At 43.8% G+C, this 15,068-nt stretch overlaps 1 protein-coding gene across 1 annotated transcript; it reads left to right on the top strand.

Moving 5' to 3' along the window:
- The first annotated feature begins 797 nt into the window (after window positions 1-797).
- Window positions 798-13,471, top strand: si:ch211-250c4.3 (uncharacterized protein LOC100535981 homolog). Its single transcript, XM_055227130.1, has 8 exons — window positions 798-1,011; window positions 1,657-2,504; window positions 3,199-3,330; window positions 7,657-7,821; window positions 8,306-8,534; window positions 10,802-10,884; window positions 11,422-11,597; window positions 12,712-13,471. The coding sequence occupies exons 1-8, from the start codon at window positions 933-935 to the stop codon at window positions 12,797-12,799; spliced, it is 1,800 nt and encodes a 599-aa protein (XP_055083105.1). The 5' UTR covers window positions 798-932; the 3' UTR covers window positions 12,800-13,471.
- The last annotated feature ends 1,597 nt before the right edge of the window (window positions 13,472-15,068 follow it).

Below are 15,068 nucleotides of genomic sequence, written 5' to 3' on the forward strand. Positions count from 1 at the left end.
CATGGAGATTATGTAGGTTTAAGGCTATACTGTGGCATATTATAGTCAAAGGAACAACATTTTCATGGAAACAAGTAAGAGGGGGGTAGGTAGGACAGCTAACCCTCTGCTTCCAATTCACTTTCTCTGTAAAAACGGTGGCCCCTCTCTGTGTAACTATTGCTGTCAGGCTCGCCATTTTGGTTTTAAAATGTTTGTATTAACGAGCTCTATATGATCCTGGGGTTTTTATTTCACTATTTTATCCCAAATCAAAATATCAGCAAAATATGAACAACAGACCAATCAGGCACCTTCTGTGCCAAAGGTCACTCCCGTTAGTGTAAACAAAAGGTTTGATAGACAGCGTTGCTAAGCCCCGGTGTGGGCGGGATGGGGCATTACCTTCAACAGTCTTGCTCAAGACTAGCTCCTTGGTTTGTATGATACTCCTGGTCTACTTCTGGTTTAGCTCCAGATGGTGAACTTCATCTGGAGCTGAAGCCTGTGGGGGACGTCACCTTCAGTCCTCCTCTTTTCAGTCTGTGGGCAGGATGCAGGTTTTTATAAATATTTCAGTGGAATAAAAAATATCCAATAAAATTTTAAAAAGCACATTTTATTTAAGTTTATTATTTGGTTAAAAAGTTACATGCTCTGGCTTTATGGTCATGAAAATGAAGTGAATCTGTTGTTGAATACTGTTCTCCAGAAGGGAGCGTACTAATCCTGATCCTGTCAGCGCTCCCTCCTCCTGGTCTCCTCCCTCCTCACAGGAATTCACCCTTCTCACTCTGTCACTCACAGAACTCACTGAACCATGGACTAAACCAGGACTAGATCAGGACTGAACCAGGACTAGACCAGGACTGAACGCAGGACTAAACCAGGACTAGACCAGGACTGAACCAGGTCTAAACCAGAACTAAACCAGGTCTAAACCAGGACCAGAGATGAGTGTGAGGAGGGGGAAGAGCGGGTTGGTGATCGGTTGGAGTAAATCTCTGTCAGTGCTCACGCCCTGGAGACGAGGTACTATATTTTTATATATCCATATGTGTCAGATGCCCTCACTGTGTGTTGTTTTCTGTTGTGACTCAGTTCTCGTTGAAAACATGTTAAGTTCTGACTCAGTAATAACAGGATGCATCTGTGAGAAAACATGAGCTCATCTGTACTGTCCAGAACTGGACCAGGACTAAACCAGTTGTATTAGTACTACTAGTAGCAGTAGTATTAGCAGCAGCAGTAGTAGTAGTAGTAGTAGTAGTAGTAGTAGTAATAGTAATAGTAGTAGTAGTAGTAGCAGTCGTAGTAGCAGTAGCAGCAGTAGTAGTAGTAGTAGTATTTTCAGAAGTACTTCAGTGCTCACTCAGATAATCTCTACATTACTAAAATATTGTAGTTCTGACATTACATTTTCTCTCATGTTTTAACTGAACAAAACGTCTTTGTTCCTCAAACTTCCACAGCTCTGGAATCTTCTCCTCCTACACTCACAATGTACTCTCCCTCTCTCCCAGTGTCTTTCCCTCTGTCTCTCTCTCTGTCTCTCTCTCTGTCTCTCTCTCTCTGTCTCTCTCTCCCTCTGTGTCTCTCTCTGTCTCTCTCTCTGTCTCTCCCTCTGTCTCCTCAGGACTAAACCAGGTCTAGTCTGATCTTTATGTTCTGTTTTAGGTAAATATGATGCAGTTATGGGCAGTGAGGTGGTTCTGACCAAAATGAAACTCTTTAGTCACTCTCGGAGGAACCTGCTGTCCCCTGCTGACTCTTTTACCTCTGACCCCTCTGATGTCTCCCTCCCTGCTGACCCCTTCACCTCTGAGCCCTCTGAGCCCTCTGAACCCTCTGAGCCCTCTGAGCCCTCTGTGTTTAACCTGGACAATCTGGACCAAAACTGGACCAAATCCTCAGATTCAAATAAGGACAGTCCAACCCTGAGTCTCCCCATGGACTGTGGACCCCATCTGCCCACTCAGCCCACTCCCCTTTGGCTCACTCCCCCTCTGGTCACTTGGCCCCCTCTGCCTGCTGTGCCCACTCCCCCTCTGCCCACTCGGCCCTCTATGCCCACTCGGCCGACTCCCACTCTGCCCACTCAGCCCACTCTGCCTGCTCAACCCACTCCTCCTTTGCCCACTCAGCCCACTCTGCCCACTCCTGCGCTGCCCATTCTGCCCACTCTGCTCACTCGACCCACTCTGCCCTCTCGGCCCACTCCCCCTCTGCCCATGGAGCGGTGGGATGATTCTGGACTTGACTCCCCCTCCTCTCCACTCGGCTCGTACAAAAGCTCTGTCCACAGTCGCGAGTCCTCCTGCGACTCCGGGACTTCTGATCCATCAGAACAACCACGGCTCCAAGAGATGGAGGAAGAGGAGGAAGAAGAGGAAGAAGAGAGGGAGGAGGGAGAGGAGGGAGAAGAGGTAGAAGAGAGGGAGGAGGGAGAAGAGCTAGAAGAGATCCAGGAGGAAGAGGAAGAGAAGGAGACAAAAGGAGACCTGGATGAGCATTTGTGTGAGACAGTACGTGCACAGTCAAAATAATATTGTCTTTTTATTCTGAATGTCTATTGATACTTTGCAGTGACATCATACTAGGAGATTCTACATGTATGTCTATGGCAGAATGTTCAGCAGTTACCATGGAGACATAGTGCACACAGTAACACTGCCAAAAAAAAAAAAAATGTTATGATTATTTGAATACTTGTTTGAAAAAATCCAAAAGTGATTTAAAGAGCACATTTTGAGACGCCGTTCATGGTCCTGTTTAGGAGTTTGATTTTACACAAAAGTTACTCACTGAAAAAAATGTTGGCTAATGCTAGCTAGCTTGTGACTGTAATGTTATTTGAGAGGGACTTGTTAAAAGGCACAAATCAGCTCACCTGTTGTGGTACAGATAAGCCAGTTCTTTATGGTCGGACTGTGTTGAAATAAAGATCAGATTGAAGTCTGACAGAGCAGTGCCTACAGTTAGCATCACACCCCCAGGGAAAGTTCAATAGATCAGTAGATTATATTGTACTTTTCCATGAAATAGCCAAAAGGTAAATTTGCAAATGTTGAATCTGATCATTTCTATCAGTGAGTGGTAGTGATGTGATGATGTCTGATGATCTGTGTGAAATATGATTGGCTGATACAATGTGGTGATGTCGTCTGAAACACAGTGATCATTCAGATGTTTTGAATTTGGGTTATTTGTTTGCATTAGACTTCTCTGGAAACATGCCCAGACCAGACCAAGATCCAGACCAGAACTGAGCTGGAGACAGGGACTGAGCCTGGGACCGGGATCGGGAGCAGTGACTGTCTGGAGGAGCACATGGAACAGTGCCAACTCCAGGTCAGAGTCCCAGAGGAAGTGTGACATTCCATTCGATCTTTTAGCTCCTAACAGTGAAACTTGAAACTTTGGGTTTGTTTGTTGAGATGTTGCCAGGTGCTAAAAGACAGGTGCAAAAAGACAGGTGCTAAATGACAGGTGCTAATGACAGGTGCTAATGACAAGTGCTTAATTACAGGAGCTAAATGACAGGAGCTAATGAGAGGCATTAAATGACTTGGGAAGTGACAGGTGATAATAACACCACATAATGACAGGTGCTAAATGTGAGGTAAATGACAGGTGCTAAACAACAGAAAAATGACAGGTGCTGAATGGCAGGTGCTAAACAGGCATTTTGATCTCTCTAAGCTGGTGATTCACCCTTTAAGGCTCTCATCTGTGTCTGTCTGAACACCTGGAAGGTTCAGTCACCTCAAAGTGACTCACCTGGTTTACACCCTTTGCTGTCCTCTCTCTGTTTCTCCTGTCTCTTTGTCCTCTCTCTCCCCGTCTTTCTCTCTCTCTCTCTCCTCTCTCTTGCCATCTCCTCCCTCTCTTCTCTACCCCTCTACTCTCTTCTATCTCTCTTCTCTCTCTCTCACCTCTCTGTTCTCCCCCTCTCCTGTATCTCTCCTGCCTTCCCTCTCCCTCTTTCTCCTCTCTCTCCCTCTCTTGCCTTTTCCTCCCTCTCTCCTCTATCTCTCTCTCCCCTCTTCTATCTCTCCCCTCTCTCTCTCTCTCTCTGTCTCACCCCTGTGTTCTCCCCCTCTCCTGTATCTCTCCTACCTTCTCTCTCCCTCTTTCTACTCTCTCCCTCTCCCCTCTCTCCTGTATCTCTTCCACTCTCCCTCTTTCTCCTCTCTCTTTTCTCCCTGTCTCCTCTCTCTCTTTCTCCCTCCTCTTTCCTACATTCCTCATGTTGTTGACCAGTTTGTCTCAAAGCTCCCACGTTTACTCTAAAATGGACCAGTCATGTAGAATAGAGAAACACTCCTTTGTTTGATCGATCAATGTTTCAGAAAGTCTGAGGTGACACAGATCAGGTAGGTTTGTCTCTCAAAAGTGTTAGAGATAGGTAACACGGATCAGGTAGGTTTGCATCACTTTAAATCAGACCAATTCTTCAAACTGTTCTGGTCAGATCTTTAACCATGTTCTAGTTGTTTCTTCACATTGAGCCTCTGAAGTTTTATTTGGAGTGATTCATGTTTAAGTCATTTTTAAGCTTTTGTTTTCAAGACTCCATTTTGCTGATCTACCCCCGTTTTCACCTTCACTGGTACATGTCCACTGAGACAAATGCACTTTTTTCTTTAGTTTTATTTTCTTAATCAGTGATGCTCATAGGATTCGGCACAAAACGGGCTGCTTGCTAGTGTGATATGCCGCTATCCATAGGGGGCGCTGACAGCATGCGGCGCTTTGTTGTGATGACGTTTACACCGACGTCAGCTCCCATTGGGCAGCAAAGTCTTCTAATGCGGAAGTCAGTGGATTTGTTTCTTTTATAACAGTGGAGCAAAAAAAGTATTTAGTCAGCCACCAATTGCGCAAGTTCTCCCACTTAAAAAGATGAGAGAGGCCTGTAATTTTCATCATAGGTTCACTTCAACTATGAGGGACAGAATGGGGGGGAAAGAATCCAGGAAATCACATTGTAGGATTTTTAATGAATTCATTGGTAAATTCCTCTGTAAAATAAGTATTTGGTAGCCTACAAACAAGTAAGATTTCTGGCTCTCACAGACCTGTCACTTCTTCTTTAAGAGGCTGAAGTTGAAGTTGATTTAACTGTGAAAGATAGATGATGCAGATCAGGCAGGTTTATCACTCTTGTGTCAGAGATAAGTGACGCAGATCAGGTAGGTTCGTCCTGTATCACTCCTGAATAAAACAGGTGTGCCTCTGATTCAGCAGGATTTATGACTCTGGAAAATGATGTCATCAAACTGAGACAGATGTGGACCAGGTGGTATAATTTTCTGTGTAACTGTTGCAGATTTGTTAGTCCGGGTTTAATCTTAGTTTAGTCCTGGTTTAGTCCTGGTTTAGTCCTGGTTTAGTCCTGGTTTAATCCTGGTTTAGACCTGGTTTAGACATAGCTTTATGGCTAATAGCTTTGGAATTCCTGGGTATATCCACATGAACCAAAAACGGTCCCAAAGTGCAGCATCTTCTCTGTCAGTCTAATTAAACAAAAGTCACATGATTTTTCCACATCTTCATAAAACGGGGCCATTTTTCAAGCCCAAAGACGTGAGTGTCGTCAAAGGACTTTAAGATTGGATTAGCAAAAGATGAATATGACGAGTTTGTGTTACCAGAACTAAATCAGGACTAAACTAGGACTAAACCAGAACTAAACCAGGACTAAACCAGGACTGAGCCAGGATGACAAGTTTGTGTAGCCAACCCCAAACTAATGATAGGAAGGTTCAACATTTGTGCATTAGAAGTTTGGAGATTTATTTAAAAGCAGTAAATCTCCCATAGAGTTATATTGATACTGTGCAGCTGATGTCATCAACACTCTCCAAGGGTGTGATGCTAACTGTAGGCACTGCTCTGTCTGAAGCTCTGTTATTCAAGTTAGACTTTTCTGAGTTTTGTTTTAACACAATCTTACCACAAAGAACTAACTTATCTCTGGTGAGCTGATTTGTGCTGTTAAACATGTTCCTCTCAAATAACATCACAGTCACATGCTAACATTAGCCAGCAGTTTTTCAGTGAGTCACTCTCACCTTTTTGTGTAAAATCAAACTCCTAAACAGGACTATGAATGCTCACACACGCATCACACATGAATGCTCCTGAAAATATGCCGTTTAAATACTGTTTGGATTTTTTCAAGAGTTTTCAGACTATTCCAACACTTACCAGGTGTTTGCCTATATGGGTATTGTACATAGTAACTGCTGAATATTCTGTAATAAACATACATGCAGCACACCCCCAGAGTGATGTCACTGCACAGTATCAAGGGAACCTGAGCCCTCACTCAGGCAGGTGGCAAAGTGGTTTGCACGATGACTCTTTGGTATTTTAGTTCTGATTCCTGTGGGAGGTTTCTGGACTCAGGAAGTCCTGGTCAACAGTGTGACATCACGTCCGTCCTGCATTTTGCTTCTCAGTCTCCAGGAAATGTCTTAAAATGTCCATTTTACACAGTGTGGCAGAGTGGTTATCCCCTCTCCTCTCAGTGAAGAGGTTGTGGGTTAGACTCCTCCTCCTCCTCCTCCTCCTCCTCCTCCTCCTACTACTACTACTACTACTACTACTACTACTACTACTACTACTACTACTACTACTACTACTACTACTACTACTACTACTACTGCTGCTGCTGTTACTACTACTGCTAAAGCTACTAATGCTAGTACTGCTAGTTTTCTAGGTTTCTGCTCTGTTGCATGAAGAGCAGGTGCAGAGGCACAGGTTCTGTAGATCTTTATTGTCGGTTGCAGCAATACTGTCGGGTTAAAGGCAGTACACGGTGAGATTGTACCAGGGTCTCACAGTGTCTAACTAAGTCAGTCTCACAGAGTCTCACAATCCCAGAGTTTGAAGAAGGTGAGTTTGAACCAATGTTTTATATTACTCGAGCAGTGGGAGTTAACATTCTATAGATAAGAAATTTAAAGCACAATCCAACAATGTGATCACATCAGGAAGTCGAACAATGTGATTGCATCATTGTTCTATAATACCCAGAGTGGGGTGATATATGGCCACTGCTGCATGGAAAATACAATGTTTTACACCATTATAAGAAAGTAAGCAAGATTACATTTATATATTGTCCACACTACCATCTCTCATAAGGAGGTTGTGGGTTAGATCCCTGAGTGTTGGAGGTTGTGGGTTTGACCTGACGTTGCTCTGCAGATTCCTGAGTGATGACGTGACGTTCTTGAGGAGGACGTGGACTTCTTATGTAATGCTCATTCCTCCAAAAACAGGAGGATTGTGTGTTTCAGATAAAGAGGAACGTTGAGGAACAACACCTGACTGGAGCAGCACGGGCTCATGTTTGGAAAAATGTGTCTGTGTATTTTATGAGCCAGGGTCAAAGGTCACATCATTCACAGGGAAACACTAGGAGAGACTGAGGTTGCCAGGTATTTCAGTAGTATCATGTGTTTGGGCCTGTCCCACTGGTCACAAATATGAGACTGAGAATAGTAAAGCTCTGCAAATGATTTTAACAATGTGCTACTGTAAGTCTCAGGTCTAAACCTGGTCTAACCCTGGTCTTTGTCTGGTCCTGGTCTAGGGTCAGTCTCTCTCGGGCCTCAAGTCTAAACCTGATCTAAATCCAGTCTTTCTCTGGTTCTGGTCTAGGGTCGGGTCTCCGGTCTCAGGTACTTGGACCGGGTTTGCAGACTGGTGGAGCGGATCAGTTTACTTCAGGACTTGGTGCTCCATCTGCAGAGGCAGCTGAGGGCCCAGAACCTGGACCGGAATCTAGACCGGAATCTGGACTGGAGTCTGGACCAGGAGCGGCTGGTGAGGCACATTGATCTGCTCCTGTCACTGTTTCTTCGAAGCCTCAATTTGATATTTTGCATCACCATTCTCTGGGGGTGTGATGCTAACTAGAGGTACTGCTCTGTCTGAACTGACTTATCTGAACTACAACAGGTGAGCTGATTTGTGCTGTTAAACAAGTACCTCTCAAATCACCTTACAGTCACAAGCTAGCTACCATTAGCCTATAGTCTTTCAATTAATCACTCTGAGCTTTTTGTTGAAAATCAAACTCCTAAACAGAACCATGAACGCTTGGATTGATCACAGGCTCTTTTTTTTTTTTCTCATTAAACAATGTTACCATGGAAACTGCTGAACAATCCACCATAGACTTCCATAGACACACCCCCAGTGTGATGTCAAACATTCAGGATGTTAGTGAATAATTCCAGTTCTTTCTGTTCCTGTGTGAAGCTGTTTGTTCTAAATGTTCTATAGAAATCACACAGCTCTTCTTTAGGTTCACCTGATGCAGCACTGCACCTGTGGAGCCGCAGACCAGCTCTTCTCCAGAGTCCAGACCCACAGCCGAACTGGGTCTCTGGACCTGAACCAGGATCTGAACCGGGATCTGAACCGGGATCTGAACCAGGATCTGAACCAGGATCTGAACCAGGATCTGAACCAGGATCTGAACCAGGACCTGAGGAACATCCCAGAGTCTTCGAATCGGCTCTACAGGGCCAGAGGTGAGTACACACACAGACACACACACACAGACACACAAACAAACAGGCACATTCACGCACATACACACACTGACACACACACACAGACACCCCAACAAACAGGCACATTCACACACATACACACACACACACACACACATACACACAAACAAACAGGCACATTCACACACACATACACACACACACACACACCCCGACACACAAACAAACAGACACATTCACACACATACACACACACACACCCCGACACACAAACAAACAGACACATTCACACACATACACACACAGACACACCCCCACACAGACACACAAACAGACACATTCACACACATACACACACACACACACAGACACACAGACACACACACCCCCACACACCCCGACACACACACACATATTCACACACACACACACACACACACATACAGAGACACACACTCACAGACATATACACATACACACACAGACACACCCCTACACACACACCCCCACACACACATACACACCCACACACACACCCACACACCCCCACAGAAACACACACACACACACACACACCCCAACACACGCCGACACACCCCCACATATTCACACACACACATACAGAGACACACATACACACACACACCCCAACAGACACATTCACACACACCCCCATGCGCGCACACAGACACACACACACACACATGCACATACACACACCCACAGACACATTCACACATATTAACACACACACACACATACACCCCCTCACAGACATATACACATACACACACAGACACACACCCCCACACACACCCACATACACCCCCACACACATACACACCCACACACACCCCTACACACCCCACGCACACAGAAACACACACACACATACACATACACACACACACCGACACATTCACACATATTCACACGCACACACACACACATACAGAGACACCCCTACACACACATACACATACACACACATTCACACACTGGTGATTTGTGTGGCTGATTCTGAGTGAATTATGTTGGCAGAATGGTTAGCCCTAATGAGATCTGGAGAAGTATCCAGAGACACTGAAGGATGGGTCAAATGAGGGATGGGTCAAATGAAGGATGGGTCAAATGAGGGATGGGTCAAATGCAGAGACACTTTCACCTGTGATGTGTAATTTTATTTTTTGTCGCTTTTGTAATGAGAAAAACACGTGAAGCCACGCCCCAGGTCCGCTGTTTGGGAAGAAAATGTTTTTGGAGCCGCTCCGAAACATAGAGGGAAAGATAAATCCAAGAGAAGAGAAAAAAGAGGGAGAGAGGGAGGGAGTGAGGAGGAAGAGGAGAGCGAGGAGAGAAGAATGCAGAAGGAAAGATAAACCAGAGAGAAGAGGGAAAAGAGGGAGAGAGGGAGGGAATGAGGGAGAGGAGGACGAGGAGAGGGAGGAGAGAGGAACGCAGAGGGAAAGACAAACCTGAGTGAAAAAGAGAAGCGGGAGAGGGGGAGGGAGTGCGGGAGAGGAAGAGTGAAGAGTGTGAAAAGAGAGGTGCGCAAAGGGAAAGATAAACGCCAGCTGTGAGTTAGGAAGAGGAGAGGAGGGAGGTGAGACGGAGGTGAGGGAGAGAGGAACGAGGGAGAGGAGGAGCAGGAGAAGAGAGGAATGCAGAGGGAAAGATAAACCCCAGCTGTGAGCGGAAAGAGGGAGAGGAAGGGAGCGGAGCGAGGGCGCTTTCTGATAAACGACAGGAAACAGGTTCTGGAAAACAGGTTGGAAAGAGAGGGAGAGAGAGAGAGAGGGAAAGGGTGAGGGGGTGGTAGAGTGGGACAGAGTGGAGAGAGAGGGAAGGGGTGGAGGAGAGAGGAATGAGGGAGCTTCCTGATAAACGAAAGAAAACAGTAGCTGGAAAACATGTTAAAGCAAAAGATAGAGAGAGAGAGAGCAGAGAGAAAAGGAAGAGGGAGAGAGAAAAGGGGGCAGAGAAAGTGGGAGAAAGAGGGAGAGAGAGGGAGGGAGAAGTGAAGCTATAAAAAAAAAATGTCCACAAATATTTATGTCCATCTGTATCAGACAAAATTCAGAGATGACGAAGATGAAAGTTCAAACTATACAATTTGATTGAGACAATGAGGCTCCAGCTCCTCCAGATGCTTCAAAGACATTTCAGCTCCTCCTCCAGATGCTTCAGAGACTTTCGTCTGAAACTTTAGCGAAACAGAAATTGAAAAAGAAACAAATTGAAAAAGAAACAAAACAACAGCATCATAAAAGTGCGTTTGTGTTTAGAGTTTGAGAGCGCCCCCTGCAGGAGGAGGAGCCGACGCAGCTTCACTGAGAACTGTCCCAGCAGCATACCTCTGCACAGACAGGTGAGACTCTGCACAAACAGGTGACAGACAGGTGAGGCCCTGCACAGACAGGTGAGGCCCTGCACAGACAGGTGAGGCCCTGCACAGACAGGTGACAGACAGGTGAGGCCCTGCACAGACAGGTGAGGCCCTGCACAGACAGGTGAGGTCCTGCACAGACAGGTGACACACTGCAGGACATATTTAGGGCAAACTGGTCATGATCGTCTGGTTTCATTCATGACCAGAGTGTGAGTGTGAGTCCTTCAGGTGTTCGGGAGGATCACACTGAACAGCTGCAGGACTCATGACATAAACAATACCACTCCAGACATGTTTGTTTATGTATGTGTTTATCTATTTATTTATTTATTATTTACACACAGTATTCACAGGTGAGCACAAAACATCACACACATTTACACTGAAGTGGGTGAAGAGTTTTGCCCAAGGACACCACCTCAGCAGTGTTCAGAGCAGGAACTGAATCGTGAATCTTTGGGAATGTCACGGCTTCTTGTCTGTTGAATAGAATATGATTTTAAATTCTTGTTTCAGCTGAGCGACAAGAGCGACAGGAGCGACAGGAGCGACAGGAGCGACAGGTGCGACAGGAGCGACAGGTGCAGCTCGTCCTGGGGCAGAGTCCGGGACTTAGTGACGAGAACCCAGTTCAGGTCCCGGTCCAGACTCAGACCTGAGTCCTTCAAGACCTCGTGTCCTCAGCTCCACAGGTCAGACCCACGTAGACCCAATTTACATCCTAGATAGACCCCAGATAGACCCCAGGTAGTCACGATTTCAAGCCCAGATAGACCCTAGATTGGGGGTGGGCGAACTTTTTGACACATGAGCCAGAATGGGTTCTAAAATGTGTGTGTGTGTGTGTGTGTGTGTGTGTGTGTGTGTGTGTGTGTGTGTATGTATGTATGTATGTATGTATGTATATATGTATATATATATATATATATATATATATATATATATATATATATATATATATATATATATATATATATATATTTGCCTTGTAACATTTAGCAAAGCATGAATATACAAGGCTCATTGTACGAATTGTTTTCCAAATGCATTCATTAAATTAATAATTAATGAATTAAATAATTTCAGTTAAATAAACACAGCAGAAAAACTTTAAACAAGGTTCACCCTTACCTATTTTAAACTCCTGAGACCTGAGCTGTTGCATGACAGGCTTTATTAATGTCTCTTTGTTATTTGGGCTGATTGGGACCTGATGAATCTAAATACAAAGAATTATCTTTTTACATTATGTAGTTTCTGAGAAAGAAATATGTAAATCAAATGTCCTCATATGTGGACATTTTAATCATTTTGATAAAACTTTTGAATAATGATTTACAAAAACTATTTATTAAGACCCTGAACACAGCAACATTTGTCCTGAATCTAAAAACAAAATGAGAAACAACAATTGTGCCTCTTGGAACAATGTGTCTCATGTAAAGAGCTGCTGACAGAAGGAGGAAGAAAAAAAACATATATATATATATATAAAAATAATATTCTAAACATTCTAAACTGTTAAAAATGAATATATATAATATATTTGCATTGTTGCTGTTCTTGTATGCTGTTATTCTTCTTCTAAAAATTTGCATTGTGGCCTAGACAACCTAAAATTGTCCACATATGAGGACGCCAGGTCTGAGGAGGTTAATATAATTTGGTCACGTTCGATGGGCCGGATTAATAAGCTCAAAGGGCCGTGTGTTGTCCCTGGGCCGTAGTTTGCCCATGTTTGCCCCAGATAGACCCCAGATGGACCACAATAGACCTCAGACCCTCTGACCCTGCCTGTGTTTGCAGAACAAACTGGGGACCAGACCAGGTCCAGAAGCGGAGGTCCATGATTCTCCTGAGCCAGAGTTCGGACTCTGGGGTCCAGCGGTCCTGAGGAGAGAGCCGAGCCATCAGAATGTTTGTGTAGAGTTTGACAACATCCACAAGAACTTAAAGCTCAGACCAAAGATTCTGGACAGAGACCAGGACTAGACCTGAGATGGGTTTGAATCCTGTTTCAAAAGTCCATATGACTGTACTCTAATCTGTTCTAATGTTGTTTCCTCATCACAAACAGACCTGGAGTTGTATTTTGTTCCATTCACACATGTTTAACACACAAACCCTGCATATTTAGGCTGAGTTCTTCTCTCAACAAGAAAACACTCTGTTCCACCTTGTGATGTCATCAAGTGGTAATACAGGAAGTGCTCCACTGTGTTTTAAATCTCCACACATCTTCACAGAATCATTTGGAACATTTCAGCCCTGGAGCCCTTCAGCCAGCCTCTGAACAAAAGGTAAAAGGAGATGATAACTTGAAAATTACCACATCATGACATCACAAGGTGGAACAGAGCATTTTGAGCTTTGGAGATGTAGACAGACTAATAATAAAGTGTTACTCAAACATGTGTGAATGAAACAAAACACAACTTCAGGTATGTTTTTGTGGAGATAACACCATTATAACATGGACTAAAGGACTAAATAGGACCTTTAACCTCTGGTTTAGTCCTGGTTAAAACCTTATTCAACTCTGGTCCACAGAGGAACCTGTGAAGAAGACGACGCAGAGAAAACCAAAGCACTTTTTAAAAATATATAAAACATAAATAATCCTAATATAATGTGTCATGCGTGTCATGTGTGTCGTGTGTATCATATGTGTCATGTGTGTCGTGTGTGTGTCATGTCTGTGTCGTGTGTCATGTGTGTTTCATGTGTATGTCCTGTCCATGTAATGTCTATGTACTGTCTGTGTCATGTGTGTGTCATGTCTGTGTCGGGTGTGTGTCATGTGTGTCGTGCTTGTTGTGTGTGTACTGTCAATGTGATGTGTGTGTCGTGTGTTGTGTGTGTTGTGTGTGTAATGTCTGTGTCGTGTGTGTCATTTCTATGACTGGAGCCTTCTGTTCCATTTTATACGTTACGTTATTTGTACTTTTTAATATTTGATTTGTTTTATTCAGGTCTTTGTAACTTAAACAGAGGCTGTGATCACAATCTGATTATTATCTTTTTTTTTGAGCTAAAAGTTTATTCAAATGAAAAGTAAACTTAAAATTTCTGTGTTTTGTGTGTGCTTCTGGTCCCTATGACGCTCACATCAGACACAGCCGTTTACATGTCGTTTAGTTTGTTTTAAATGTCTACAAATCAGGTCTGAATGAGCCTGTAACCACAGCCATACGTGATTTTTGTGAATAAATGTGATATTTTGAATTTCTGGATGTTTCCAAAGAAATGCAGAAAAGAAACAGTAAATTCTCAGATAAAATATAAAAACTTGATTCTGGATTTGAAATGTTCTGTTCCAGGTATTTTTCTATTTAATATTTTGTTTTTATATTAAATTATTGTTTTGTATCAAATGTATTTCTGAAATAAACAAATAAAATGATATAAGTTCAAAAGTAAAAAAAACCCAAAAAGGTGTCATATTAATGTGGTACAGGGCGCCCTCTGTTGGACACTTAGTGAAAGTGTTCATTTGATGTGACCTCTCTTTTCATTTGTATCCCCACATCAGTAGCGGTGGAGGCAGCAAAGAGGAGGCTACTGCAGGACACTGCGCTAAAAGAGAACGAAACTAACACCGGAACAAATCTACAAACTGCTGGAAATTTCTTTAAATACCACATATTTACAGTTTAGAGGAAACTTCTCTAGGTAAATCCACGGCTGTGCCATGAGCTCACCGCCCTCTCCTATTATGACTAACTACATGGAACAATTTGAACAGGAGGCATTGGCCTCATTTCCAGGTGCTCCATCCACACATTGGTATCGATACGTGGACAACAACTGGACTAAAATCAAAATTCAAGATCTGGAGCCCTTTGCTGCACATATTAATGCTGTGGACCATAACATCAAGTTCACTCAGGAAGAGGCCAAGGAGAACAAACTGGCCTTTTTAGATTGTGCAGTAACTATAGGAGAGGACCAGGGACTCCAGGTAGAAGTTTACAGGAAGCCCACACACACTGACCAATACCTGCTATTTGAAAACTATACCTGTTTACAGTTTCGGTGTAGTTAGCCCCTCTCTTCAGATAGATATAAGACAAGTGTCCAGCAGAAATCTGACCAGAACTGAAGAAACAGCTTGGATGAGCTGAGAAACATCTTCACTCCTACAATGTTTTGTCCAGTTGACA

The sequence above is a fragment of the Periophthalmus magnuspinnatus genome, chromosome 15 (genome assembly GCF_009829125.3).
Source record: "Periophthalmus magnuspinnatus isolate fPerMag1 chromosome 15, fPerMag1.2.pri, whole genome shotgun sequence".
Taxonomy (NCBI): Eukaryota; Metazoa; Chordata; class Actinopteri; order Gobiiformes; family Gobiidae; genus Periophthalmus; species Periophthalmus magnuspinnatus.